Source organism: Pyrenophora tritici-repentis, chromosome 4, assembly GCF_003171515.1.
Source record: "Pyrenophora tritici-repentis strain M4 chromosome 4, whole genome shotgun sequence".
NCBI classification, from domain to species: Eukaryota; Fungi; Ascomycota; class Dothideomycetes; order Pleosporales; family Pleosporaceae; genus Pyrenophora; species Pyrenophora tritici-repentis.
The window spans coordinates 2,118,173-2,145,480 of NC_089393.1; the positions used below are offsets into that span (position 1 = coordinate 2,118,173).

A 27,308-nucleotide genomic window follows, 5' to 3' on the forward strand; every position below is an offset into this window, starting at 1 on the left:
CTCCAAAAATTGTAGGAGCATTTCACCACTGGAGCCTTGGCGTCGTCTAGTCGCAAATCCCCCATAGCATGGATACGGCAAGGCTACGACATGCGCATACGACCAGGTGATGCGAGGTCTCAGTCTGCACTCGCTGGGCGGGCGGCGCGCCCTTCGTCACCCTGCCCTGTCTACGCGAATAGCTTCACAATGGGCCAGGAACCTCAGCAGGAAGAAGAAATTTGAGGAAGTGCCATTGCCGTCGCTCACTTCGAAATGGCAATCAATCTGGGATCGACCGTCTTCAGAGTCGGAAAAACTGCGTCAAGCAGAGCGAGGAAACGCATACGTCTTGCCCATGTTCCCGTATCCCTCGGGGACGCTCCACCTAGGCCACTTGCGAGTATACACCATATCCGATGTTCTGGCGCGCTTCAAGCACATGCAAGGCTACAAGGTCTTACACCCCATCGGATGGGATGCCTTTGGTTTGCCGGCTGAAAATGCCGCCATCGAGCGAGGTGTGCATCCAGAAAAGTGGACGCTACAGAACATCGAAGCCATGAAAGCACAGATGAAGGAAATGGGAGGTCGCTGGGACTGGGATGCTGTACGTGGCGCGTGCAAAAAGGAAGTACAAAAGCTCATGTGTATATAGGAAATACGAACATGCGACCCCGACTTCTACAAGCACACACAGCGCATCTTTCTCATGCTCCATCAACACGGCCTGGCCTACCAAGCCGAGTCGCTAGTCAACTACGATCCCATCGACCAAACCGTTCTCGCAAATGAACAAGTAGATGCCAATGGCTGCTCCTGGCGCTCTGGGTCAAAGGTCGAGAAGGTCATGTTGAAGCAATGGTTCTTGAAGATCAAGGAGTTCCAAGAGCCTCTGCTGAAAGATCTGGACGCTTTGGCTAGAGACGGCAGGTGGCCTGAGAAGGTACTTTCTATGCAGAGGAACTGGATCGGCAAATCCGAAGGCGCAAAGCTCTCGTTTGACTTTGTCTCGATGGATAGCTCCATGCGCTTTGAGCCTGTCCATGTCTTCACTACCAGACCAGATACCTTGTTTGGAGTGCAGTATATTGCTCTTTCGCTGCGTCATCCTGTTGTTCAACAGCTGGCCATCGAAGACGAGTCGCTACGCGCCTTCATGGACCGAGCAAAGGAATTGCCGCCAGATGCCAAAGAGGGTTTCCTACTTAAGAACATCGTAGCGAGAAACCCACTTGCCCATGTTGGGGGCACGACGGGACCTTCTATCCCTGTCTATGTGGCTCCATATGTCCTAGATGACTACGGCTCTGGTGCCGTTATGGGTGTGCCAGGCCATGACACACGAGACCACGATTTTTGGCGAACGAACCGGGGCGACGAGCCAGTTCGGGTTGTCATTGCTGCTCAACAGGATACTCTGCCATGGCCGCTCATACCAGGTAGCGGGGAAGACGTACCTATGACCGAGAAAGGTTTCGTCGTTGCTGATATTGAGGGCTTTGGTAACATGACATCAAAGCAAGCCGCAGATAGGGTCGTGCAGGCGATCGTTGATTCTGGAAGACACGCTGAGAGGACAGCAACCTGGCGTCTTCGAGACTGGTTGATCAGTCGGCAGCGTTATTGGGGCACGCCCATCCCCATCATCCATTGTGGGTCTTGTGGTGCCGTTCCAGTCCCCGAGAAAGACCTTCCAGTCAGATTACCGGACCTTCCAGACAGCTTCTTCGGGGGACGCAAGGGGAATCCGTTAGCGGAAGACGAGAACTGGAAGAAGACTACTTGTCCCAAGTGCGGCTCTGCTGCCGAGCGCGAGACCGATACCATGGATACTTTCATGGACTCATCCTGGTACTTCTTCAGGTTTTTAGATCCTAAAAACAAAGATGCCTTGGTCGACCCGGTCAAGACAAACAACGGCATGCCTGTAGACCTCTATGTCGGCGGTGTGGAACACGCCATTCTGCACCTTTTGTACGCCCGCTTCATCTCAAAGTTTCTCGCAACAACGCCTACATGGCCGAAGGGCTACCTGACTAGCGGTGAACCTTTTACGCGCCTCATAGCTCAAGGAATGGTTCATGGAGAGACTTTTACCGATCCAGAAAGTGGACGCTTCCTTCGTCCGGATGAGGTGAACTTGTCGAACCCTTCAAAGCCCCTCATCAAGGCGACGGGTAGCACTCCAAATGTCAGCTACGAGAAAATGTCTAAGAGCAAGTACAACGGCATAGATCCTGGCACTACAATCGCCAAGTATGGAGCCGACGCAACACGCGCCCACATGCTATTCCAAGCACCCGTAGGAGATGTGCTAGAGTGGGATGAGAAGAAGATCACTGGTGTTGAACGGTGGCTCAACCGGGTGATAAGGCTATCGGATGCTTTTTGGTTGCCTGATGTTGAGGCAAAGAGATTCACCATACCTACACAGGTTGATGCAACGATTCTTGAGATAATACAGACACTCTTTCCGAAGGAGAGTGCCACTCACCATACTCGCGAGCAACTCATTTCTCTGCTCAAGCCAGATGAAGCAAAGCTCTGGATAAAAACTCAGCAAATCATCGCGAGTGTCACCGAATCGTACTCGCAGACGTACTCGCTCAACACCATCGTCAGCGATCTGATGACGTTGACAAACGCTGTCTGGGACACTCCACACGTTTCTGGGAAAACCCCAACCTTTAAATGGTACTCGGTGGCTCACCTTGTCCGTATGCTCGCTCCAATCGCTCCTGGTGTCGCTGAGGAAGCGTGGTACAGACTCCATATGTTTGTCGATTGGGCCAAGCTACCCGAAGATCATCCAACCGTTTTCACAGCAGGCTTCCCCACTCCAGATGTCAAGATCATACCCCTTCTCTCATCGACTCAAACATGTGTAGTCCAGATCGACGGGAAACGTAGGTTTGATGTCGAAATTCCAAAGTTTCCTCTTGGATGGGACCACAGGGACTACTCATCTTCAGTCAACTATGTTCTAAAGCAGTTGGCGAAGACTGAAGTAGGAAAAGAATGGCTCGATAAAGAGGACGGGAAGCTCTTCAAAATTGCCGAAACGACTGAGGTGGACGAGAACTTCAGGATGCTACCCAAGGGATGGTCGGCTATTGTCATTAAACATGGCAAACTGTGCAACTTAGTGAGCAAGAGAATGCCTAAACGGGATAGCGAGCGTCCTGTGATTAGCCGGGACGCTGTTGAGGTCGCTCGTCAAGAGGTTGGTGAGTTCACATTACATCCGTATGTATTCAAAGAGAAGAAAAGATAGCTGTATTATTACTTTTGTACATTACCTGAACTCTCTGTAGATAATGTTGTGTGCTTGTATTATCAAAGTTTAAATGAACAATAAGACGATAGCAAAACTTCGGCATTCGTAGTCGCGTATAAGGAAGTCCATGTCCGAATTTCGAGCTCCGCTAGTCGTTATCTCCGACCTGTCATCTTCGTCATGCATCGCGGAACTCATTCCGAACCCGATACAAATTCCCCGAACGCGCCCACGTTTCTTTCGCAAGCTTTGCAACAATGCTGCTTACTCGACTGCCCCGGGCGTCCCTGTCACACTCTCTCCGCTCTTCCCTCACTCCAGGTGTGCGATTGCAATCAACAATTCCATACACATCAACATGTCCCTCACCGAAATGCGAATGCGCTGTTTCGCCCCCAGACCTAGACATCGATCGCAAGACACCATTAATAAATACAATGGCTACATATTCCGAGCAGATAGTTTTCTGCACAGGTAAAGAAGATTGGGTCAGCAACATAGAGCAAGAGGAGGGCGAGACGGGTGACTTCGTCAAAGGGCTGAAAGGTGTGATTGGAAAAGGAAGCCCTGCATTCGACGTAGGTGCGTTTCACAATTACTTCCATACTAGGAGTCGCTAACAGGCCGTGTTTGTGCCAGCCATTCACAAACGTCCTCATCACCGCATCCTCGTTACCGAAGAGTGAACAGCCTGATGCAACGACAGCACTACTCTTTCCGAGTTTCAAACGCATACCGAACATCCCGCATCAACCTCAGGCCTTTTCCAGTTTTGCGACTGCATATCTCAAGGCGAGAAGTCTGCATCTGATGCATGATGGCTTGTCCACTGAGCAGAAGGCTGCTTTGTTACGCGACGAGTCCAAGGCTAGCGAGTTGCCACAGGCTGAAGATATTTCAAAGCCTACCGTCCTCATCTGCGGACATGGCGGCCGCGACCAGCGTTGTGGTATACTAGGACCGCTCCTACAATCTTCTTTCCGCCGCGAATTCGAGCGCAGAGACATAGAAGCAGATGTAGGGTTAATAAGTCACATTGGTGGGCACAAATATGCTGGAAACGTCATCATGTATCTCCCTACAAACATGCAGGGCAATGCGCTCAAAGGATCAGGGATATGGTATGGACGTGTTGGGCCAGAGAATGTCGAAGGTGTCGTTGAGGAAACGCTGGTTGGAGGACGTGTCATCACTGAGTTGCTGAGAGGCGGCGTGATGCAGGGTGGGGGAAATATTGGAAGGATTGTTGAGGCGCAGTTGAAGAGGGAGAGTGGGGAGGAGGGGCATGAGGGGTTGAGGCTTAAGGCGAGGGCGAGGGGGTAATTAGAGCTGGTAGATGACGAAAACACATAGTTGGTTGATAGATGATCTATGGATAGTCTAATGTACTACCTAGGTAAGGTAGTATACCGATACGTACGCTAAATTAGTGCGCTAATGCTCCAGACATCAAAACCCAACCCCCTCACGAGAACCGTCCCTTCTCTTATCAACACGTCAAGAAAAGAGAATTTGTACCCAGATACTTCTACCTCTTAACATCTTTCGCCTCTATATTTCACACCCAGACCAAGTTCCCTCAGCTCCACACATACGATGTCTCCACGGAACACCCAAGTCACGTTCCGTTTCAGACCTGCGGGCAATGAGAAGCTCGATCCCTGGGAATTCAAGCGTGAGATGCCAACCGCTGTCGTCAGAGGGCCCATGCAAACCGCGGGCCAAATGGCAGTTGGCATTATTCGCGAACAAACCGCGGATGCAGCATCAAGAGCAGGATCGACATGCAGCGAGTGTTCCAAACCCTCTACGACTGTTTCAATGTCATCCATGTTCTATCTGCATCTTCCAGAGCCTATGGTAATGGTCTTGGTGCATCCGGTTTGCCCGAACGCAATGTGTCATCAAGCGGTTCAGCAGATGATGGCGGAGCTTATGGCTGGTGGGTAGGAGATAAGGGGTATGCAGGGATATCAGGGAAGTCAGGGCTAGGGCAAGGGGGTATTGCATGTGGTTGAGCATAAAGAGGACTACAGTACATTAGCGAGTACATCGAGAGTCTATACGCGATTGAGCCGAACTCACTTTTACGCTGATTGGGTGGCGCTAATACATACACGGGTACGGGCACATCTAGGTAACATTGAAATACCCTTTGCTTGCGTTATGCGGTTCTGCTTTCGTCAACGTACATGAGGCAGGCAGGCAAAATGCATACGTATGATGTCAAAATCATTCCACCCTTTCAATCCTTTCGTCTGTGCCACATGTGTTCAAAGCAAGTTCACCCTCTCCAGCACACCTTCATCTTTCCAACACCAGACGTATTCACGAACACTTACAACCTAACCATTATCAAAATTACACCAGTAGCCCTCAATGGCACCTCGAAAATCAAGCGCCAGGAAGCGAAAATTCCAAAGCGCCAGACACGAACAACCACCCCAACAAAGAGCAACAGTTAAATTCCGCTTCGCCGACTGGAGCACCCTGGACCGACCGACCTGGGAAGTCAAACATGAGGTGCCCGTCGAAATCGTCACAGCCTACCCAGACGATTCAAGCGAGTATCTGGGTCATATTATCCGACAGTACCGACCAGCAGTATTCGCCAAAGCAAAACCGGAATGCATCCACTGCCACCGACCTTTCACGACGCTTCACATGTCACCGGCATCTTTCCTAGGCCACGAAGACTGTTTTGTGTACACGATGGTGCATCCCATGTGCGAGAAAACGGAATGCCATGTGGCTGTCGACCACGTCATGGAGACTATCAAGGCAGAGGCGGATTTGCATATTTATGGGCAGATGTCTGCTCGGCCAGAGGGTACGCAGCCTATGAATGGTGCTTTTGGGGCGGAGGCATCGTCTTCTCAGTCAAGGTCTGGTAAGTTGACTTTTAATAGAGTCGGGGGTGGCGTGTTGTTGGTTACATCGGCTTATTTTAATATGTGGTAGTGGATTGTGTTGGGAATCGAACCTGCGGTAGATAAGGCAGCTGGTTGCTGCATGCACGAGCTTGGATTACACGGCTGACTAAGCCGTGTGGTCCGAGCTCTAGCTGCTGCCTTACTGCCGACCTCCCTCCACCTCCATAGAAACAACAAGAACAATCACAATCATTTCAACTCGTTGCAACGAAGGTGATTCCGATACCTTAGCCGTATCAACAGATTGATATAGGGTATGAGGCTCGCGGCGGACGGTTCTTCCGATGTGATTGTTAGGTATGTTTGGTGTGTTTGTGAAGGAATGGCTTGGGTTGTTGAGAGGATGGTACACATATGGAATTTGGGTTTAGGCGTTGGACTATGGAAAAAGTGAGGAACACGACTAGGATTTTCCTTGTTAGTGTCCTTGAGGATAGAGATAGCGTACTTGTGATCAGCTTAAGCCACTTCCTGTGGTGACGATAGTGCTCTTCAGAATAAACCTCATTAAAAGCAGATGACGTCATGAGCATCCTTGTTTCATGTGGCTACAACTTCCGAATCAAATGCATGGAGAGGAATTTATGCTAGCGGTGTGGAATGGAATGGTTAGAGTGTCCTAAGAAGCAACCTCACTAACAAAGCTTTCAATCACCAACATCCTCAATCCATCTCGAAACCCAATATCACATAACCCAACATGGCGACACGTAAAGTAAACGTCGAATTCTGTCCCATGAGCGCCAAAGGCATTGAAGAATGGAAAACCACAACCGAACTACCCGAGGACTTATTCGGACCCTTGAGCCTGCAAGAAACACCCGCCCACAGAGCGCGCCTCATCCCAGCAGTCCAATCAATGCTATCGGCCTACCAAAATGAGTGCAACGCGAAGATCGAGGCTTCAAATTCGACATGCGTGAGCTGCAATGCCAAAGCTGCTGCCGCATTGTTCAGGGCCCTATCGCACCTGCATCTGACGGCAGAAGAGGAGGGCAAGGATGGCCCACGCATCCGCACCTACGTGATTCCGCTTTGCAAGAAGCCCGATTGTCGCCGCATAGCTACGGCCGGCAATGAGCGTATTATGGACCGCACTCTTGCACAGCAGATGACACAGATGACGCTGGGGAAACAGTGTCCATGTGGTATTTGTGTGGGGACCAAGGCGTGCCAAATGTAGAGTTGCTTCGTACTGCGGGAGAGAGCATCAGAGACGGGATTACAAGGAGCATAAGAAGATATGTGATGCATTGCAAAATATGAGGAAGATGACCGAGGGTCAGCAAATGTGGTTCAGAGAGAGTGAAGAAGCAGCAGCAGCTTCTTCTTCTTCATCAACCACAAAGCCGAAGCCATCACCCAATCAATCAACCCCTCCGAAGACACCTACATCCTCTGACTCTAACCGCAAAGTCCGCATCCACTGCGCCCCCATCAGCAACCAAGCACCAGCCTGGGACACCACCGCCAACGTCCCCGCCTCCCTAATCGGCCAATTCACCCAACCCCCAGCCCCCACCTACCAAGCCACATTCGACGCCACCGTGAAAAACATCTGTAAAACTCTCCAACCAGACTTCAACACCAGATCTGGCCCCATATGTCTCGTTTGTCAGATCGCGCCCACCACTTTCGGCGCCACCTTTGCAATGTCGCAGTTGCAAGCCCCGGAACCCTTCATCATCATTGGTATAGTGCCGACCTGCGGGAAACTCCAGTGCAGGCAGGGCGCACATGAGATGAATAAAGAGTTTCAACGGGAGCAGGGTATTTATGATGCGGTGAATGCGTGTAGGATTTGTGGGAAATATGAGGAGGTGAAGAGATGTGACGGATGTAGGTCTGTGGTATATTGTGGGGAGCAGCATCAGAGGCAGGATTGGTCGTCTCATAAGCGGGAGTGTAGGCAGTTGGCTATGACGCATGGATTATCGTAGTGTAGAAAGCGCGGGAGGGTAGGCACTGCATGTAAGAGTTTGATTGTGTTAATTGTTCTTCATGATTGAGTTGAATACTACGACGCGCCATGAAAGCGCACATGTCGCTGTTCTTGTAACAATTATCAAGTGTACAATGAAAGACAAGTGGAGCCACCTAGCGCCGCGCTATGCTTTGCAAGAATTCCATAATTTCCATCCCAGTGCCAAATATATGCAAGTCCGTACCTAGTAGGCCCGAACCTTCTTCCCATCCATGTTAGCATTAATATCAGCTTTCCTCTTCCCAAGAACAGAGTCTGGAGTGCCGGGCATCTCAATGCCTACACCCTTACTGTACTCTTCGAAACAAGTGGCATGGTAAATCTTTCCACCCACATTCAAGGCATCCATCCATACAAAGTCGTTGGCGCCCACGTTCCACTGAGTCTCAAACTTCTCTTGGCAAATAGGACATGGTGCTTGCTGCAGTGTCACATCCTGCGGAACGCTGACATAGCGATCCTTTGTTTGCTTCTTGGCCTTTGCCCCGCCGCTAGCAGAGTCGTTCGATTGGTTCGGAGCAGTCTCGTCGACTTCCCTGTATTCGACCCACTCCTTCTCGGGGATATACCAGGAACGGTGAAAACCTCGCTTCGCGGCATCTGGATCCTTGACTTTAAAGTGCCAGTCCATATGTCGAGCCTTCTTCTCCTTGCCTTCAGTTGTGTTTTCAAAGCGTCGACCGCAGGTAGCGCATATGTTGGGCTTGGCTTCGTAGAGTCGGGAGATGAGGTTGAAGCGAGGTTGCTTCATCGACGCGGTGGTAAGGGCAATCTGATCCATCAAACTGGTTGGTGCCGGCGTTTGTTGTGCCATGGGCTGGGGTGCCATTGGCATTGCGTTCACAGGTGTGGATCCAGGCATATTGCTTAGAATTTTCAAGAGCCATTCAGAACTACCCAACGCTGGGGCGGAAGTGGGCTGTGGTGGCAACTGGGAAGCAGCAGTTGTTTGCGAAGGAGTCGATTGCATTGGAGATGGTGCACCGCCAGGTTTGCTGAATTGCGCAAGAAGTTCTGCCAAGTTGGTTGTTGGTGTCGTGGATTGCGGAGGTGGCTGAACTGCCGGTACTGGGGTTGAGACAGGGGGTGGATAACCTTGAAATGGTGGTTGGAAAGGAGCAGGCGCGGATGCGGAGTTTGGTTGTACGGGGGTCGATACGCGTTTTAGTAATTCTGCCAGATTCACAACTGGCGGATTTGTCGTTGGTGCAGGTTGCGGTGTTGACTGCACTGGTGGTCTACTAAGGCCTGCAAGGAGTTGTGCAACATTCGGTGGAGCGCTGCCTGGAGAGGCACTCACTTGAGGAGAAGCGGGAGGGTAGGCTGGAGGCATGGATTGCTGCGGTGGGTATACTGGCGTTGACGGGGCAAAGATTGGAGTTGGCGCAGGTGGAGGTGCCAATGCCCGGATTTGCTGGCGCACAGCTTCTAGTTGCTGCGGCGGTAGTGTTTGTGTGTCTAGGATTTGCTTGAGAGACAGGAGCGCTGATAGTTTTGTTCGGAGAGCAGCATCGGCTGGATTATGTGCGAACATATTTTGTGTTGTGCTAATCAGCTGTGTGACCTCCACCTTCAGATCAGCAAGGTCAACTGATGACATGGGCTGTGGCTGTTGAGGTTGATTGTATGTCATGGGCGGTGTGGCCGTAGGTGCAGGCCCGTATTGTGGAGTTGATGGATGAGACTAAGACACATTGTCAGTGAATACGCAAACTACTTTCAAGACAAACACTTACTGGTCGAGTCCGTGGGTCGTTGGGAGCAGCATAACGTGGGCCAGTCTGCGGTGGTGTTGATGTGCCCCTCCAGGCTACGTTGAGCGACGGAGGACGAGGTGGAAGTGCATGCTGTGGCCTGATCTGCTGCTGAGCTGCACGAAACTTAGCCAGTGCATTCTCAATGTCCTGCGTCACATCGGCTTGGAACACCGGGCGAGGATCCATCGACTCGGGCACAGGCATTTTCCACGTCTTCAGCAAGCCTTCCATACTCTTGCGGGTGCCCTGGTCCATGACAAGATAGGATTCCATAAAGGTCTTGTAGAGATTTCGACCGATGTAGACGGTATATGGGGTTCCAACATTCTTGACAATGGAATCAAGCACATAGAGAGCGGGAAGCTTATACTCTGGGCGTGTCTATATCGTGTCAGTCACGTAAATTAAAACATAGTAAAGGAAGGGTTGAGCAGTCATTTCAATAGATGACGGCGTCCGCACTTACCGTGCGAATATGCTTATCGAGCTCGTTGGATATGGCTTCCGCATACTCAGTGTTTTCTTTGGCGATGAGAGTCAAGTTACTAATTTCTGGTCTGCTATTCATCTTCAAATCTTGCAAAGCATCCCGGAAATCAGCTGCTACTTCAGCAGCCGGCAGAGACATGATGGGTAAGTATATGAGATAGTGGGCAGAATGGATATGTGCTGTGTTAGAGGTAATGTGAAAGTTGTGCGCAAGGGGCAGGGTGAGCGGATCGTTTCGCGGTCGGGGAGTCGCGATCCAGACAATGTCGAATGCCAGATGAACAAGATAGAAGTGCTTCCTCGCTCTCAAACACACGTAATGACAGTGTCTGTGTTGGTACTAGCTATGGCCGCGCCAATGACGCAGTTGAGAAGACTGCGCCGAACAGCTATGCAGTAACAAACTCGCTCTCCTACAGCTACTGCAAATCCCCCTTGTGTCTGTATGCCCTTCCTCCTTCAAGCCCTAAATATGGCAGCAACGCGCGACAGCAAAAATGTCGCCAAGGGTACTCTGAAGTCAGCCGCTGGAAAGGCGGAGTAAGCGGACTGCACTCAGGTGTGGAGAGTGGCCACTAGAAGGTATGGGCAAGGTGAGGCTTGTGTATATACAGCCTGAGGCGATGTGGGCGTGGAGCCTGAGCTAAATGATCATGCGGGCGTGAGGGAACAGAGGTGGTTGACCAAGTGAAGGACAGTCGCGAACAAGGCGCAAGCCGCACGGGCGCTCACGCCGGCTTGCCAAGCCCGGTGCCGGTAAAAGGTATCGCCGCGCGTCATGGGCAGTCGCGCTCCTTTGGACTTTCCTTTAAACATCACCTCGACAACGTCTTCCACCATTACTGCAAGAACCAAGCGCCAAACGTCTGTGAAATCCAGGCGCCCATCCGGTAATATCTAAATCCCGGCAAAAAAAGGCTCGATATTCAACATGGAGGACGTTGAGTTCACCAGGTCGCATTCCAAGTCGCCGCTTCCTGAGGCTGGCAACGACCTAGCCGACCCTCTGCGCCCCGAGATTGACGAGGAGAACTCTACTCCAAATCCCCCAATAGGCGACCCAGATCAAGACATGGAGGTCACAGAGACACGACCGGGCGAAATGCCCGACCAGGACGACGTCGAGGCTGGTTTGTCAGACAATGAGTCTGTCCTTTCCGAGGCACTAGATGACGACCAGTTGGACGAACAATTTGGCGATTTCGACATCAACAACGTTGCTATCGACGAGCGTCCAGCACAAGCCATTGACGAGGACAACGTCAAGCAAATTGGTGTACACAAACGAAAGCGCGCTGCAGGAGAAAACGAGGAGCCCAAGAAGAAGAAGAAGAGGGCAGATAAGCCACGACGCAAGAAGAACAAGGACGGTGACGATGACGGAGATATTGCAGAGGGCGACAGGCGGAGCAAGCGGTCTAAGAAAGGAGGCAAAGCAGCTCGAGGCGCAAGCCCAGAAGGAGATCCAGACGAGCACCTTACTCCAGAAGAACGTGCGTGCTAAAACTCCACATCTCATTTCCAATACTGACAAGGTGAATAGGTCGAAAAAAGGCACTCAACGCCCAGATCGACAGTATAGTCAAAGGAGGCTCTAACCGTCGCCGCAAGAAGGATGGCATCGATCTGGAGCAAATGGCCGATCAAGAGATTGAAGAGATGCGCCGTCGCATGGCCGCCGCTGCCGAAGCCGACAACGAAGGCCGAAAGCGCAACGAGCCCGCTCGCCATAAGCTCAAGCTTTTACCTGAAGTCACAGCTCTGCTCAACAAGAACACACTGAGAGATACCATTGTAGACCCGGAAGTAAATCTGCTTGAGTCGGTGCGTTTCTTTTTGGAACCTCTCAGCGATGGTAGTCTTCCCGCGTACGACATTCAGAAGGACCTTTTTGCTTCATTAGCAAAGTTACCCGTAAACAAGGACACGCTTGTCGCGTCAGGCATTGGCAAAGTCATCATGTTCTACATCAAAAGCAAGAAGCCCGAATTGACAATCAAGCGACAGGCCGAGCGCCTCTTTACAGACTGGACACGTCCCATTCTCAGGCGGACAGACGACTACCGCAAGAAGGAGTTTGCCCAGGCTGACTACGACCCAACGTATGTTCTGATCGATACACTTGGAAACTTGAACTTTGCTAACCAAACTGTAGTCAAACGAGAAACTCCGAGAAACCCATTAACACCCAAGAAGCCGCCAGGGCAGCGACCAGGAAGAAGGCGCTCGAAGCTCCTCGTGCTTTCCAACGCGCTCGCATGGAGTCTGGTCCCACCACCTACACTATCGCGCCCAAGAGCAACGTTGTATTCAACGAGAACGCACGAAATCGCTCGAGCAACGTGGATATCATGAAGCAGATTCGTGGTGGTCGTGGTGGTGCCAGGCGTTAACTCGGTGGATGACAGCCCTTTTCTTTCCTTGGTTCTTCGATTCAAATGCTCGCACTTTTACATCAAGGCTGGTATCGCAGTCTCTATAATGGAACGAGTCAGGTGCTTTTGACGCTTTCACACGCTGGCACGTTGACGTTACAAGTGGTCAAATTGCATAGCAGGCGTACTTGCGCTCTAGAGCTAGTCGTTGGACCCACTAGCTCAGTGTATACTAGACAAAATTATTTCTATCATTTCGTTATCATTTCGCCATAGGATGCATGTGACACTGTCCAACCTCAACCACTGAGTTAGTAAGCCTAGTAGTAGTTCCGCAAATTGACAAACTAAAGTTGTACCTGGAGATCAATTCATATCACAACCTTTGAACCAGTAAACGCAGCAAGTCTCTCTGTATTGGTAGCTGCACAAATGTATATGACCGTAGTCAATTTCAAAATATATACAAACACAAGAAAATATTCTCTCACTTCTCCCCCTAGATCACCACCACCTCTACACGACTAAAGCCCAAGCCCAATATTGATCTCAACGTCAATGTCAATGTCAATACCAAGCTCAAGCCCAAGCCCGTGCCCATCAATCCTAAACACATTCACCGTATCCACAAACGTGCTGTTATTATCTCCCTCCCATGCCAAATCCTCACCATCCCTCGTCACCATATGAATACTGCCTACAGTGTTCACATTGTACAGATCCACCGCATACGAGTTCCTGCCGCCCTCAATCGACAAAATGCGATTCTGACACACAGCCCCCGCGCCAATCGCCGAACAACTAGTGTTGTAGTTGTTGAAAAACGAATACAACCCCACTCCATACCCCTTAATGTTATTGGAGCGCACGATACGTACACCGTATCCCGATGCGTTACTCGTGGAGTTTCCCGAGGGCTTTTTGGTAGCGAAGATGGGATCAGAGAGGGCAGGGTTGGGCGGGAAGGGAATGGTGGCGTTGGGGTTGGGTTGGTAGTAGGCGGTTTCTGTTTGGACTTGGCCCATGAAGATGTTGCGGGTATCGACGAATTGGTACTCGTACATGACGTGGTGTTCGACAGCTGTGCCGTAGAGCCAGAGGCGGCCATTTATGGATTCTATGAGGAGGCCGCGGCCGGCATAGATGGTTAGTTGCGTGTTGTTGCTATGCTCCTGGTCGAGGTCATGGTCGGATGTCCAGAACCCTGGGAAGAATAAGGTTAGTTTTGTGTATTTTTGAGGTGAGTTTGAGGGGAGACTTACAGTTGTTTTCCATGTATATTCCGGCACCAAACTTGGTTATGTGCATAGACATATATGCGGCGATACATTGTTGGGACAGGTTTTCCGGTGTGATGGTGATATTGGGCGTCTTTTCACACTCTGCTGTCTGCAGGTCCGATCCTGCAAAGCCTCCAATTCTGGTGTGTACCTCCCAGAGTCCCGATGGCTCGCCTTCGTAAGTACCAAGATTGTACTCTATGAGGATAGCGCCCGCTTGTCGGCCTTGCCCCGACACAAAAATGTCGGACAATTCAACACGGCCCATTTCACCAGGACGAGCAACCTGAACAACAGGTTTAGGAGCGTCCATGTCATCGAAGTAGGGACCAGCGTGAAAGATGACAGAGGCGAGAGCTTCACCCACGATAATGGCGCCCGGTGGGATGTAGATAGTGGATGTGACTCTGTAATAACCAGCATCAAGGAAGAGAATCTTGCCTGCTGCGGACGCTTGCAAGATGGCAGCGTTAAGGGCGTCGGTGTCGTCCGTACGACCATCTCCAGTGGCACCAAGGGTGCGAGCGCTAAGAAACTGCGAAAGAGGAACATCTTCATACTGAGGCTTGGCGCGCTCGTAGTATTTTCCTTCCGCATCTAACAACTCAGCTGGTCGCTTTGTGGGAGCAATAGAGCCACGCGCCTCGATGGGACCCTTTGGGACATAACGATGCCCGTCAGCCCAACCATCAATGATTTTAGTACCAGAGGTTCCTGCAAGATACGTTCCGTTCGGTCCTTGTATACCAACTCCAACATTGCTGAGCTTGAGGTTCTCCAGGTATAGTGCTCCAGCAGCTGCGGGCTGTGAGTCATCAGTCCTCGAAGTAGCGATGGCGATCGGGGTGTTGTTGATCTCGCTATCAATCAACGTGATAGATCCTATGTTGACAGCAGACGGACCGCCAGCAGTAATGTTGAATCCAACCCGGCAGTTGTTGATGGTTACCGACTTGTATGTCCATCCCCAATCCCAGAGTTGGTTGACGGCAGTATCAACGTTGTTGAAGGTAAGGTTACGGGTCGTGTACTGCTGGTTACCAACATTGAACCCAATTTGACCTCCATTGAAGACCAAATCGGTCATGAATCCTGCAGATCCAGCTTCAACCAGGATTCCTTGGTGCAGCGTTCCTTTGTCTGCATTCATGTTGAACACGATGTTTTGAAGGCTAGTCGTCTGTGCCGTCGGCCAATGGAGACCGGTAGCTGAGAAGTTGGCCGGAAGCGCGGTCGTGTCGAGGATGAGATTACGGATCTGACGGAAGAAGGTGTTGGTGGATCCAAAGGCAGTTTGACCAATACGACGTCCATATCCCAGGTATGGGGAGCCATCAATCAAGCCAAATCCAACAGTACTATTGTACTTGGGAGAAGCCTTGATAGTAGGAAGACAGTTGGGATTTCCAATGATCTACACACAATTAGTCTGGATCCAACTGTAGTAATGCTTTGGTTTACCTGTGTGTAATAGTAATCGATGATGGCGCTGGAGATTATGTACGTTCCACCGGGAAAGTACACAATGGCTGGCGTGGTGGTGGAACTTTCGCAGAAGCCAGGCTCACACCTATTACCCTCGGACATGGCTCTTTGAATCGCCGCAGTATCATCGGTGACTCCATCGCCGACTGCGCCATAGTCTTTGACATTCCTGAAAATAGTGTAGTTGTGCGGGTTGGGGTTGAAGCTCGCAACACCTTGGTGCTTGATGTTCTCCAACCAGTATGGAGCGCAGTCTGTTTCACTGGCTTGTTGACTCGTCGGTTGATTCTTAGGTTCACCGATGTTCACCCCCAGCTGGATTGCAGGGACCACAATGTCGCGAGATTCATGGGCGAATTGTTTGTGTTTATGAGTGGTAAGCGCTAACACATGGCTTGAGTACAAGCCCAGCACAATCGAGGCTGTTTTGAACAACATATTAACAAAAAAAAGACTGTGGAAGTAAAGAGTGACGAGAAGAGGAAAACAATAGCAGTACAGGAGAGGAAGCAGGGGTACAGGTATACACTTTATACGTATCGCGGGCAGCCAAATAAGTCCCTTGCCGCAGCTGACGGTCTCTAGGCCGATCGCATGCAGCTCGTGGAGTGGCGATCAATCACATCTGAGTGGTTGCCCAACGACTACGCCAGCTATGCGTCATTTAGCCCAGTGCTTGGAGCGGCGGAGCTTGGAGTGGCGTAGATGTCAACTTTGTGGGGTCTCGTCGTAGCACTTCCGCTTCCAAGGGTATCCATCCATGCCGAACGAGCTACCCTGGATGAACTCACTCATCACCGTCACACACTCAGCTAAATACCTAAAGCACCTGTTGCTTTTGTCTCAATTGACGCTATGCGGGTACAGTATTCCGATTGCTAATTGCGATGTGGTGTTGGCGGTGCCACCACAAGCTTGGCCAATGTAAGAAGCACCGATGGATCTCAACGGATGCTGCTACATACACGGCGCGAAGCGTCGCCAAAAAGTAGATCGACAGACGGAATGCCTGTCACAACGAAGTAGCGCTGACTAACTCGGACCGTTTCCACTCGGAAGAGAGGTTGGCGGAGTAGTAAATGATGTATACGAATGGGTCTAAGGGTAGAGATATTCAGGGGAGCGCCACAGTCCCGGTGCGTACAGGACAAGGTTCGGCCCTCAACAGCAACGTTATTTATTTTTACTTTTGTACCAACAGCAACTGCAATAAGAACCACGAAATTATTGCAATGTAGAAAGATTATGATGGAACAGTGTGTTGAGAGAGAGATATGGCTTGTGATTATTTCCGGCTTAATCCGTACCTATACTTGTAGTGTTCTCACTCGGCGTCACTACCAGGGCCTTTAGTCGCATCCCGCGGTCGGCACACTCGTCACCCTGGCTTCGCTTTGTTTGGCATTCATTTGTTCGTGTTTGTGGCATTGGATTCCAAGAGATTACACCAAGCTCAGCGGTCATAAAGCCTGCAAATACGTACTCTCGTTGCGTCATTATTGGATACGACCCTGAAGCCACTCCAATGCTCAAATCGCTACCATCAACCTTTGATGTGCAAGCCTATTACCACTCGCAATACCGGACCCGGACCCTACAACGACATTGTGAGCCAATGGCGACTCTTGGAGATTTGAAAATCTAATGGGCGTGTAATGAGTACGTTGAGAGTCGGACTCATCGTTATGTCGCATACGATGATACACAATGATCATATGGGTATCCTACAAACCCCAAAGACAAAGCACTACGGTGCTAGCTAATCCATTACCTCGTCGGACGCCCTTATTAGGAATGCTCCCGCATCCCTATAGACCTCAGCTTTTGACGCCCTTCCATCTTCATTATCTTGATCCAAGCACATACGCACCGTCCTGATCCAATTCTCCAGCATGCCTCTCCCTATTTCTAACAGATAATATTCTACACGTGCTTCAACAGGACAATTCTCGTCCACACCCGCACCAACAAGGTATTGCCCATTCACGATCCCTCGGAGTTGGGCTAGTCGCTCAACCCACTCACGGTCTGGGATGATACTCATGAAACACATGGCACGAAACATGGCTTCGAGTCGGGGAGGATAGGTGGTGTAAAGTGTGTAAAGGACGTTGTATCTGTCCACGACACGCAAAACAGAGGCGGCGTTGGAAAGGAGGGACTGAGCTAGAGAACGACGCGCTATTGCTGCGGTTCTACAGTGGGTTCTAGATTCTGCGATGAGGGTGGGAGGTCTGTCGGTACCAATGGGTGGGTCAAGGGAATGCGTGCCTATCTCAGATCCAGGGGTAGTCTTCTTGTGGAGCTGCAGGTGGATGGGGTATGTGGCATGCTCAAGGTCATCGAGTGAAGGAGTAAATAGGAGGGTGTCGGCGACGAGCTCTTCAGATTTGAAAAGACTCAGGAGGTACACTGGCTTTTGTTAGTCTTTAATACACAATCGCAATAGTCAGGGTTGCATACTCAAGTCGCGTGTACGCCACGTGATTGTCGCATCAAGTCCAACAGGTGCGGGTGGAATGACCGGTATTGAGAAGTTATTGAGGCTGGCCTGGTTTGAATGAGGGTCATTTGTGATTGGCGATGAGTATCTGGGTGTAGGAACCGGGATCTGGACAGGTTCAGTGAACGCCGCCTTCTGAAGGTTCTCTGTAACTTCTGCGGGGCCACTGTGAGGCGTTGCGTTGTCGTCATCGTCAACCACGGCGGTCTGGGCGGTCTCGGGGAGCAAAGACGCTGGCTCAACGTACGTGTCGCTGAAAGGGTCGACAGGCACGTCTTTCTCGGTGCTCATGTTGCGGACGTCACGGGGATAGCGTGGTGACTGTATACGTGCACGAAGAGGGTCGTAAAGAGCTAATGGAAGAGAGAGGGAAGTGGTGATTGTGAGTGAGAGAAGCGAAGCGGTAAGGAGAAGGTGTAGAGCGACGGTCTATAAGAGGTGGCTGTATTGTTGGATAATTGCGACATCAATAATTGACAGCAAACTCAGTGATGGCACGCGCGGTAGTGCGGTGGTGGAGCGCCCAGAGTCACTCCGTCTATTCAAAAGTGACAATAGGAACAGGATTTGAGTGAATGCGGAGAGAATTTCGCATTATCAGTGCATCACAGAACGCAGTAGGTCAACTGCAGAGCATGTATTGTAATTGCAGCAAGCTGACCGCTTCGTCACAGCGCAAACAGGTCGCCCCGGGTATAGTCACAGTCGCAGATTGGAATTCATGTCGTTGATTCAGTCCTTGGCAACTCTCTGGCGGCATATATACAGAGCCTAGTGAGTAGCAAAAATGTTGCGCGTACGCAAGTGGACTGGCGTCTCTCCCTTTGGCGCATCTGGTATATTCTTCTCCAAACCCTGGCAAAGGTGAGTCATGAGCATAATAGGGCGACATTCATACGTACCAGCTTCTCGAACACGCATTTGTTCAGCTTGCGCTCCTCAGACCTGCAGTTCCACAACTGTTGATTGTGGTTTTCTAGACATTGCCAGTGGGTGCGGAACTGTGTTAGGCAGTTCTCGTTGATGTCCTTGATACTGCCACATATATCAGTATCAGATATTCCGCGTCTTATCCGGTACAAGCACATACACGCTCGCCGCACACCTGGTGACTTTGCGGCCTTCCTTCATGCAGTCAAACTCGCCCCGGCCATTGGCCTCGGTCTTGCACATCATGTAGTCATCGTTGTAATCCTTGCAACGCGCGCCAATAAAGTAGGATGCACTGAGAAGCGGGGCAGAACTAGCTCCAAGCTCCTTGACTTTGGGGATGTCGTCGGGTAGAGGGGTGGTGTCGATGAGGGCTTGCTGGTTGAACCTGGGGCCTGTCAGTCGGCAGATCTTGCAGTGTGATTAATGATAATTTGCTACCTGGGCTGACGCGACGACATGGTGAAGTTGAGGTGCCAATGGCGGGCTATCGGCCTGTGAATTGAAGATGATGCTCGTGAGGTCGTCGCGGAAGCTTGGCGGTTCACTAAACCGGCAGGGATGCGATGCGATCCGCCGACAAGTTGTGCCTGAACCTTTGTCGACGAAAGAGAAGACTCGCCTTCTCTTTTCCTCTGCCTGCATCTCAACTACATTCGTGCGTAGGCTTCTGGAGATTTTGTTCCTCACTATGCGCGCTGATTAAGCTACACGGTACTTTCGTCCTTTGCCAACGTCGCCCTAGGGCTCTCCGTTCGCGTACCCAAGCGCGACCGAAAACAAACAACTGAAGCTCCTCACTTCGCGACCTGGATATAGCGTCACTCGTTTGCACCACTCGCGGATCCTCCTAGACATACCATATACATCTTAGTTCTCGTCAAATATGGCTTTCAGCTTTAGCAATACTGGCGGTGGAGAGAAGAAGACCGGTACCTTGTTTGGCAGCACCACAGCACCCGCTTCGGGTACATTCGCTCAATCGCAGACCAACGCGACAGGAACTGGCCTCTTTGGTTCGACGGCTGCCCCCCAGAACAACAGCAACAGTCTGTTCGGATCCACACAGCCTCAGCAGAGCACCGGTCTCTTTGGTCAAACCCAGCAGCAAAATGCTGGTTCGAGCCTCTTCGGACAGCCACAGCCGCAGCAACAACAACAAAATGCTGGCTTCAGTTTGTTTAGCCAGCCGCAGCAGCAACAGCAGCAGCAAGGGCAACAACAACAGCAACAGACAAACATGAGCAATAGTCTCTTTGGAGGCTCGTTCCAGCCTGCGCCCATCCTGAACAATGCTCAGGCGCAAAGTATCCAACAACAGCGAGAAGGCCTTCCTCAACTACGGCAGTCATCCGCACAGCCTTTCGCTGGCTCCACCATGGCAGGTCAAAGTATGGGCACCTCCATGTCTATAACGAGACAATACTAACAACCTTACAGGGGAGAAATCGGTCGTCGAGCAGATACGGATCCTGAATAACAAGTGGGACCCTGAGAACCCCGAATGCGTCTTCCAGTACTACTTCTACAACTCGGTCAAGCCCGAAGAGGCGCCTTTTTACGGGCCGTCGCAGGGCGAGGATGAGAGGAAATGGGAAGAAGCTCTGTCAAAGAAGCCAAGCCCGGGCGCCATTCCTGTGCTTGCGCGCGGTTTTGAACAAGTTGGAGAGCGCATACGACAACAAGCCGTCGCCGTGACAGCGCTACGAACCCGTCTACATGAGATCAACAATAGCCTGTCGTTACTAAAGGACGCACACGAGCTGACAGTAGCGTCGCGCATCACCGAAGCGAAGCGGAAACACATCGTCTTCACCCAACGAACACTAGCCCTTGCGACAAAGGTACAAATCTTGCGAAACCGAGGCTACGTCATGGACCCTCAGGAGGAAGACCTGAAGAAGAATCTCATTGAGCTTGAGAAGCAAACCTTTGATCCCGTCTTGGGAGGGCGACAAGAGGAGATTTGGGCGCGTATGTCCGGCGTGCGCGAGCGTGCACGGATACTACAGGAGGAGACTGAGAAGATGGGCAGGACCATTGATCAGCAGCAAAACGGCGAGCTTCTCTCGGAAGAAGACCAAAAGGCGCTGGAGAAGGTAAGATTTCCTCAGACACCACCTGCACATGCCCCAACTAACATTCCCCAGCTCCTCAAAGACTACGACCGACAACTCGAGCACCTCAAGAAATGGGTCGACGATACAAAGGAAGAATACGACGAGTGGGAGACGACAAAGCAGTCAAGGCCACTCAAGCGGTAAAGGGAATATATTCCATATTGCGCCGTTGGGCATGTACGATGCAGGATGATGATTGTCATATTGGCCAAAGAAATACATTGAGCATTGTGAGAGATACTAAGTAGTTATGGATTTGCACTCTTAGAGAGCTCCTCATAATTTTAAGCGTTGCAAGTCATGCAGCTGTTTCTGCGCTCCAACGGAGACATTTCCCGGAACTTTGAGGATACTGTTTTCAAGTCCGCTGTCGTGTCATAGGAAATGGACATATGTACACACAAACCACCCTTATAGACCAGTTATTATTACAAGCGCCCATGTGCCCGCGCACGTGTTATACAGTTTCCTTCCTTGTGTGTTTATCGCCTAGCCGATCTCTTATTCTCCACCTATCGTCATGGGATATATCTCATCATCGCAGGTACCGCTCGCAGTTATCGTCTAAAAAAGCTTGGAAACATATTCGACTAGATGCGGCGCTGGCAATTTATTAGCCCTCTATTCATAAACCTTCCTCCATATCCCTCTCCTCCTCGTGCAGTACAGAGAACTTACAGAGATAAAGTACTACGGCGCTTGCAGCCGTCCACTTGATATCGCTCATTGTCTGGGCCTCGGCTGCGGCGAGCTCTTGCTTGGAGGGTTGGGGTGGTGCTGCATACTCGGGTTAGTTTTGCTATGTCTCTTTTTTCTTGGTCCCGGTGGGAGGAAGGGAGAGGGTCTTACCTCCGAACATATTTGCGGTTAATGTGAGAGGTGCGCTGGTGGTAGTGTTGGTGGTGCGGTAGCTGGGTCTTGAAGATGACGTGAATGGTCGTACGCAAAAGTTTGGATCGGGGCGGTTCGGAGTTTAGGCGGAGGTGGGGTCACGTGGGGACGTGGGTGGGTTTCGCGATGGATGTTTGTGTATGATGTTAGCAATATATGATGGTTTCTCGATTGAAGGCATCATTTAGAGTATTTTGTCATGCGTTATTTCGAATCATACAAGTAAGTTCGCAGTCCTGCTGAAAGACTACATTCTTGATATTTGACTGCTGCGCATACAATCCGTAGTCTTCAACACATGTGGTTGACCATTATCCGTTATTGGGTATCTCTTTTATACAGTCATCAATCCAACTCGTGCCAATCATTGCTCTCGTCTTGCCTTCAAGCCCTCCTTGCACCACCGCCTCCACCATCTCCACCACGCGCAGCTCCCAAGAACCGATCTCGAAGACTACCTCCCCTTGCAGCCGTTGAAGGACCTACAGGCGAACTCCTCAAGAAAGAACTTCCCTCGAGCATGGAACTGCTACCGTCTATACCGAAACTGCTGCGTCCGTTGCCCAGATCAACACCCAGACTAATCCTTCCTGCTGCCGGCTGCACACCCAATGCCATGCCATGAGGAAGTCCAGAACTGCGACGACCGGAGCTGCGTCTTCCACTCGAGCGGCGCCTAGTAGAGCGTCTTGAACGCACGGAGCTGAGACCAGGTGGTAAAACGCTGTTGTCGATGTCGCTAGAGTCTTCGAGCTCAGAGTCGGTGTGTTCGTAACTGCCGGCTTCAGGAACGTCGTCGTCGAGGTCGCGCTCATCTTGCAGAACGCCAGCCATTTCGGCTTCCTCCATCTCTAGCATGTGAGATACTTCCGCCTCGAGCATACTACCTTCGATGAAGCTGTCCTCGTTGAAGGGAACCGTGCTCTCTTCCCGGCCTTCCTCGCTTCCTTCTTCTTCTTCTCCACTGCTGCTTCCAGACTCTGACTCTGACTCTGACTCGCTCGAGTTACTCTGTGCCTCCGGGACGTCATCGTCTAAGTCAACTTCTGCCTCTCCTTCGCCAGCCTCTTCCTCTCTCGCTCCCCTCTCTCGCTCCTCTTCGTTGGCAGCATCCTGTTGGGCAGCAGCGAGATCCAACATAACTTGTTCCCTGCGCTGCATCAACTCCTGTTCTTCCTTCTCGAGTTCTTCATCTCTGATCTGTTGGAGAGTCTTTGAGACACCAATTGGACGAAGCCAGCCGGCGCCAAAACGGCAGACGTTGAGTTTGCGCTGCGTTATTGTGTTTTCATCGGCAGTGAGGGCGGCAAGAAAGGCGTTATGGTTCTGGTGCGAGCCATGATGTGAGGTCGGTCGGCGGTGGCCATGCGAGGTGTTAGGAGGGGAGTGAGAGCTGTCGGAGAAGTCTGTGTGCGTTGTATTGTAAGAAGGCCATAGCCTGGCGTCCTGGTATAATCGTCAGTATTGTTGCTGGTTGCTATATGCTTTTCAAGCCTTTCGCTGCTGCAATGTTGCATGATTATGATGAATCGAGTAAACTATTGTACGTACCGGAACCGGGGCAATCATAGGTAGAGAAAACATCCTAAACGCTCTACTATACTCTGTACTTTACTGAAAGTCGGGCGCAGCTTATAGACAGACATATAAGTGAGAGACCGAGTCGCGTGTCGGAACGCGTTGTTTAGTGGGTGAGCTCATGGCCCCACTTCGGCTTGTCCTATTACGGAAAGTGGCTGTAGATCCAGGTCATGGCCAACATGATCTTTTCGGATCATCGTATGCGGGATAACGATGAGTCCGACTCTCAACGTACTCATAGGTCATGGCCACTCGTAGCAGACGTGAGTAACATGGTGTACACAGGTATGAAAGCCGCTAGGTATACACATCCTCTACTTCCTACAAATCAAGTCCTTTCTTTAACAAACCAGGGCATGGTCGTCTACATGTCTTTGTCTGAAGTATCAAAACATGCATATGATGTTGAAATCGAATAACAACAGAAACTGCCCATTCTTGGACGTTCATAAAGAAAGAACTCTTCCGTAAATGATACATCTATTGGATCATGTACGATCCATAATTGAACAATGTTGACTCTAAATCAACTCTGAACGTTATCACAAAACACTGCAGGGCACAAATGCATGACATTGAATAGATTTTCTACCTTCTCCATGTAAATCACTATGATTAAAGCCTTTGGTACATAGAATAGCTCTGGTATACACCCGCGAATGTAGTTATATCACGACACATTATGTCCCAGTCCTTGTTTTCATAAACTATTGAGCTTTATGTAGTTCAGTTTTACACCCTTCGCCATGTATTCTACTTCGAATACTTTCTCTCCAAATCCGACACATGTTACTCCGTAACTTGGATCCCACTCCCTTGAATCATTAATGAGGACGGCTTTTACCTCACCACGTGTGCCTCATTCGTTCCAAAATATCTGGTCGAGTGCTTTTACCTTAAAAAGATTACTGTTGCCCTCAGCGGCATAGTAAATAGTAAAGTTTCAGCTCGCATGCAGCACTAGGGTATTGACACTGTAGGATTGCCCTCAATGTTCTTCACTTCTCTACATCCAAACTCCGCCTAGTTATCAAAACTACAAGATGTAGACGTCATGTCTTTTTTTTCCTTGCAACGAAAATGTGGAACGTGTAATCATTGTGCATCATTCGTCCCAGCCATGTTTAAGTGTACTAAATCTTTTTAGCATCGACTCTCTTTGCATGTAAAAGTCGTTTAATCTGAAATGCTAGACAGCTTCCGGACATGCTTCCTCTCTTTTTATTCTTCTTCTCTCTTTTCTTTCGTATAGTCAGGACCCATACATGAGTGAAAAATGCTAGCAACATGACTGTGCCTACCTATGTCACATATAAAATGAAGTAATTTACCTTCGGAATGAAGATCAAAAGGCGAGCTGTTCATATGCGTTAGAGATGAGAGAGCCTGAGAAAACATCGATCGTGGGAGTTCGAATACAGACTATGTCCGAGAGAGTGCTACATATGTACACCTAAAATCCCCCCCTGGAGCACTCCCCTTCTACCATAAAACCTCGACTTAAATATAGAATCAAAACCATACTAAAGAAGTTTTATGTTTTCCGTTCCCAAAAACCGCACAAGCCAAAAGTCATGCTGTGCAAACATCACCGACTCCAATAAATCCAATAATACTGCACCCCAAACACTACTCTTCCATCCGCATGACCACGCACAGCCAATGCACATCCTCCAACTTAACACATGACCCCCCATTCACCGGATCATCCTACACCTCCTACCAGCAATCTCGACCAAAAAAGCACATGTACAGAAAAGCTTCTGCAAAGCTTCCACGTTCCAAAAAAGCCACCTTACTTCACCGACACCCCGACACCGGTCGCGCAAAAAGCATTTACCAGTAACAACAGCCCCCACACGACAAGCGCCCGCCCGCCCATGCATGTCAGTCCTGCGTTTGCGCAATCTGGTCAGGGAAATTAAAGACATTCCGGCAGCAGTAGCCAAGAAGAAAAAGAACAGAAGCCCGCATGGACATGTGTTTGACAAATCCAAAACATTGGGGTTTAATTAACTGATCCACTAACTACTTACTACTTACTTACTTCCAAGGTTCACTTTAAAGCATCTGCGTTAAAACGACGCAGGACCCAAGAGCGAACAAAGCGAGAGCGAGGTTGCACATGTTGCTAAGACCCGGGAGAGGCGTTCGAGGTAAAAACAAGTTAGCTTCTCGGTTTAGCGGTTCGCTTGGACCCCGTGTTTTTTTATTTCTTGCTCTATTTGCGCATCGTGAGAAATGAGATGATGTGATTTAAGCTTACACGGTCCAAAATTACAATACGATGGGGGGGGGAAGTTCCCGCCCCGGATGGGACTAGGAGGCTAAGCTAGTAGAGAGAGAGATAGACGAGAAGGAGATTGTGTGGTACGGCATGTAACTCTTTACGGCATTAGTTTCTGACATGATGCTCTTGAGAAGAAGCAAAACCTCATAGCCGGTGTCAAAGGAAGATTTTTTTGTTTGGCACTGGTAAGCTTGCAAACGTAAACGTTGGTGCCGGAGACTGCCGACTACCGACAAAAAAAAGACTTTAGTGGTGAAGGAACTGCGACAAGGCAAAACATGACCTTTAGGCGTCCAGTATGGCAATTAGGTATCGGTATCGGAGGGAAGCGAACAACAACAGAAAACACGAGTCACGACACACACGGTCGGGCCCCCAGTGCCATGTGAGCAACTATCTTTCAGCCTCCCTTGGCACTCCGCGGAGACTAGATACCAATCCGTCAATGTACCCGTACCGCCGTTACCCATCTTCTCTCCATAGTCTCTCCATAGTCGGAGGACACGCATCATGAAGCCTGCTATTCCCGCAGTTCCCACCTGATCCCATGTTCCGCGCACCGCCGTTGTCGGTCCAAAAATAACAAACAAAAATCTCTCCTCAGGCCACGGCACCACCTCGGTCGGTCCAATACGTAACGTAGCCCTCCCGGCACTTCGGTCATTGTCCATGTCCGTTTACGTTTACCCCAAGACCCAAGACCCAAGACCTAAGAGAAAAGCCCGCTGAGAACCGGCGGTGCCCGAGCGTGATTCGCGAGCGAAGGAAAACCTATTCCGATTTCCCGCAAGGCTGAACCAAGAAAGTGGAATTATGCAAGGCGAAAACTAAAAAAACAAACAAAAAGAGTTTGAGAAACGGCTGCACAGTAAGCAAGTTCAAAAATGTAGTAGCGGTTAGCCGAAAAGCCACCATGTTCTTCGCTGGCAAGGCGAGCGCGAGGATTAGAAAAAAAATCAATCAATCACTACAACACGAAACTCAAGCCGTTTAGTCAAACAATGCTGTGCCGGCTGCCGTCGCTGGCTCCCATCCCCATTCAGCAGTCCCGGAGGCGCGCCCGCGGTACGAGGACTGTGGCTAAGCGATAAAAAGCTTAACGCTACGAAGGCGCTAGGATCGCGCATTTTAGCCGTACCGCCGTCGCCCACAGACACAGACGATGGGTCGAGATTCTCGCCGTGGCGCCGTTGCAAGGAAGAAATGCAAGCCTCAGGAAACATGGGCTGAACTCGGCTCTTCTTCTTGACAACCGAACAGGCGCGTAATCGAGATGGAAAGGGGGGATAATAAAGGTGTTGAAATGCGGGAATTTAGAAAGCTGGTCTATACTATTGACCTGCAGCTGTTTCCTGCAGTTGCAAGAAAAACAATAGATACGTAAGTAGGGTGGGCATGCGTAGTCGGCAGGCCCGTCCTCGGACGCTGATA

At 50.4% G+C, this 27,308-nt stretch overlaps 12 protein-coding genes across 12 annotated transcripts; 6 read left to right on the forward strand and 6 right to left on the reverse strand.

The window, feature by feature from the left end:
- Positions 1-109: 109 nt before the first annotated feature.
- Positions 110-3,256, forward strand: PtrM4_095930 (LeuS, Leucyl-tRNA synthetase; the record flags this gene model as incomplete). Its single annotated transcript, XM_066107162.1, has 2 exons — positions 110-589; positions 638-3,256. The coding sequence occupies 2 exons, from the start codon at positions 110-112 to the stop codon at positions 3,254-3,256; spliced, it is 3,099 nt and encodes a 1,032-aa protein (XP_065962830.1).
- Positions 3,257-3,696: 440 nt separating this feature from the next.
- PtrM4_095940 (Ferredoxin) lies at positions 3,697-4,582 on the forward strand (the record flags this gene model as incomplete). The annotated part of the gene is made up of 2 exons (XM_066107163.1): positions 3,697-3,837; positions 3,899-4,582. The coding sequence occupies 2 exons, from the start codon at positions 3,697-3,699 to the stop codon at positions 4,580-4,582; spliced, it is 825 nt and encodes a 274-aa protein (XP_065962831.1).
- Positions 4,583-5,638: 1,056 nt separating this feature from the next.
- On the forward strand, positions 5,639-6,255 carry PtrM4_095950 (uncharacterized protein; the record flags this gene model as incomplete). The annotated part of the gene is made up of 2 exons (XM_066107164.1): positions 5,639-6,149; positions 6,221-6,255. 2 exons carry the CDS (start codon positions 5,639-5,641, stop codon positions 6,253-6,255), a joined length of 546 nt encoding a protein of 181 aa, XP_065962832.1.
- A 637-nt stretch (positions 6,256-6,892) lies between these two features.
- Positions 6,893-7,375, forward strand: PtrM4_095960 (uncharacterized protein; the record flags this gene model as incomplete). The annotated part of the gene is made up of 1 exon (XM_001934016.1): positions 6,893-7,375. The coding sequence occupies one exon, from the start codon at positions 6,893-6,895 to the stop codon at positions 7,373-7,375; it is 483 nt and encodes a 160-aa protein (XP_001934051.1).
- Positions 7,376-8,360: 985 nt separating this feature from the next.
- On the reverse strand, positions 8,361-10,561 carry PtrM4_095970 (Atrophin-1 multi-domain protein; the record flags this gene model as incomplete). Its single annotated transcript, XM_001934014.1, has 3 exons — positions 8,361-9,860; positions 9,913-10,314; positions 10,400-10,561. The coding sequence occupies 3 exons, from the start codon at positions 10,559-10,561 to the stop codon at positions 8,361-8,363; spliced, it is 2,064 nt and encodes a 687-aa protein (XP_001934049.1).
- Positions 10,562-12,057: 1,496 nt separating this feature from the next.
- PtrM4_095980 (uncharacterized protein) lies at positions 12,058-12,815 on the forward strand (the record flags this gene model as incomplete). Its single annotated transcript, XM_001934013.2, has 2 exons — positions 12,058-12,524; positions 12,578-12,815. The coding sequence occupies 2 exons, from the start codon at positions 12,058-12,060 to the stop codon at positions 12,813-12,815; spliced, it is 705 nt and encodes a 234-aa protein (XP_001934048.2).
- Positions 12,816-13,284: 469 nt separating this feature from the next.
- PtrM4_095990 (uncharacterized protein) lies at positions 13,285-16,000 on the reverse strand (the record flags this gene model as incomplete). Its single annotated transcript, XM_001934012.2, has 4 exons — positions 13,285-13,287; positions 13,676-14,001; positions 14,060-15,491; positions 15,539-16,000. The coding sequence occupies 4 exons, from the start codon at positions 15,998-16,000 to the stop codon at positions 13,285-13,287; spliced, it is 2,223 nt and encodes a 740-aa protein (XP_001934047.2).
- A 1,321-nt stretch (positions 16,001-17,321) lies between these two features.
- PtrM4_096000 (uncharacterized protein) lies at positions 17,322-18,356 on the reverse strand (the record flags this gene model as incomplete). Its single annotated transcript, XM_066107165.1, has 2 exons — positions 17,322-17,974; positions 18,026-18,356. The coding sequence occupies 2 exons, from the start codon at positions 18,354-18,356 to the stop codon at positions 17,322-17,324; spliced, it is 984 nt and encodes a 327-aa protein (XP_065962833.1).
- A 480-nt stretch (positions 18,357-18,836) lies between these two features.
- PtrM4_096010 (CHCH domain containing protein) lies at positions 18,837-19,456 on the reverse strand (the record flags this gene model as incomplete). Its single annotated transcript, XM_001934010.2, has 4 exons — positions 18,837-18,920; positions 18,968-19,100; positions 19,156-19,383; positions 19,437-19,456. The coding sequence occupies 4 exons, from the start codon at positions 19,454-19,456 to the stop codon at positions 18,837-18,839; spliced, it is 465 nt and encodes a 154-aa protein (XP_001934045.1).
- A 917-nt stretch (positions 19,457-20,373) lies between these two features.
- Positions 20,374-21,259, forward strand: PtrM4_096020 (uncharacterized protein; the record flags this gene model as incomplete). The annotated part of the gene is made up of 3 exons (XM_001934009.2): positions 20,374-20,386; positions 20,436-21,094; positions 21,146-21,259. 3 exons carry the CDS (start codon positions 20,374-20,376, stop codon positions 21,257-21,259), a joined length of 786 nt encoding a protein of 261 aa, XP_001934044.2.
- A 481-nt stretch (positions 21,260-21,740) lies between these two features.
- On the reverse strand, positions 21,741-21,974 carry PtrM4_096030 (uncharacterized protein; the record flags this gene model as incomplete). The annotated part of the gene is made up of 2 exons (XM_001934008.2): positions 21,741-21,892; positions 21,965-21,974. The coding sequence occupies 2 exons, from the start codon at positions 21,972-21,974 to the stop codon at positions 21,741-21,743; spliced, it is 162 nt and encodes a 53-aa protein (XP_001934043.2).
- Positions 21,975-22,370: 396 nt separating this feature from the next.
- PtrM4_096040 (Apc15p domain containing protein) lies at positions 22,371-23,590 on the reverse strand (the record flags this gene model as incomplete). Its single annotated transcript, XM_066107166.1, has 4 exons — positions 22,371-22,376; positions 22,493-23,056; positions 23,150-23,452; positions 23,558-23,590. 4 exons carry the CDS (start codon positions 23,588-23,590, stop codon positions 22,371-22,373), a joined length of 906 nt encoding a protein of 301 aa, XP_065962834.1.
- Positions 23,591-27,308: the final 3,718 nt, after the last annotated feature.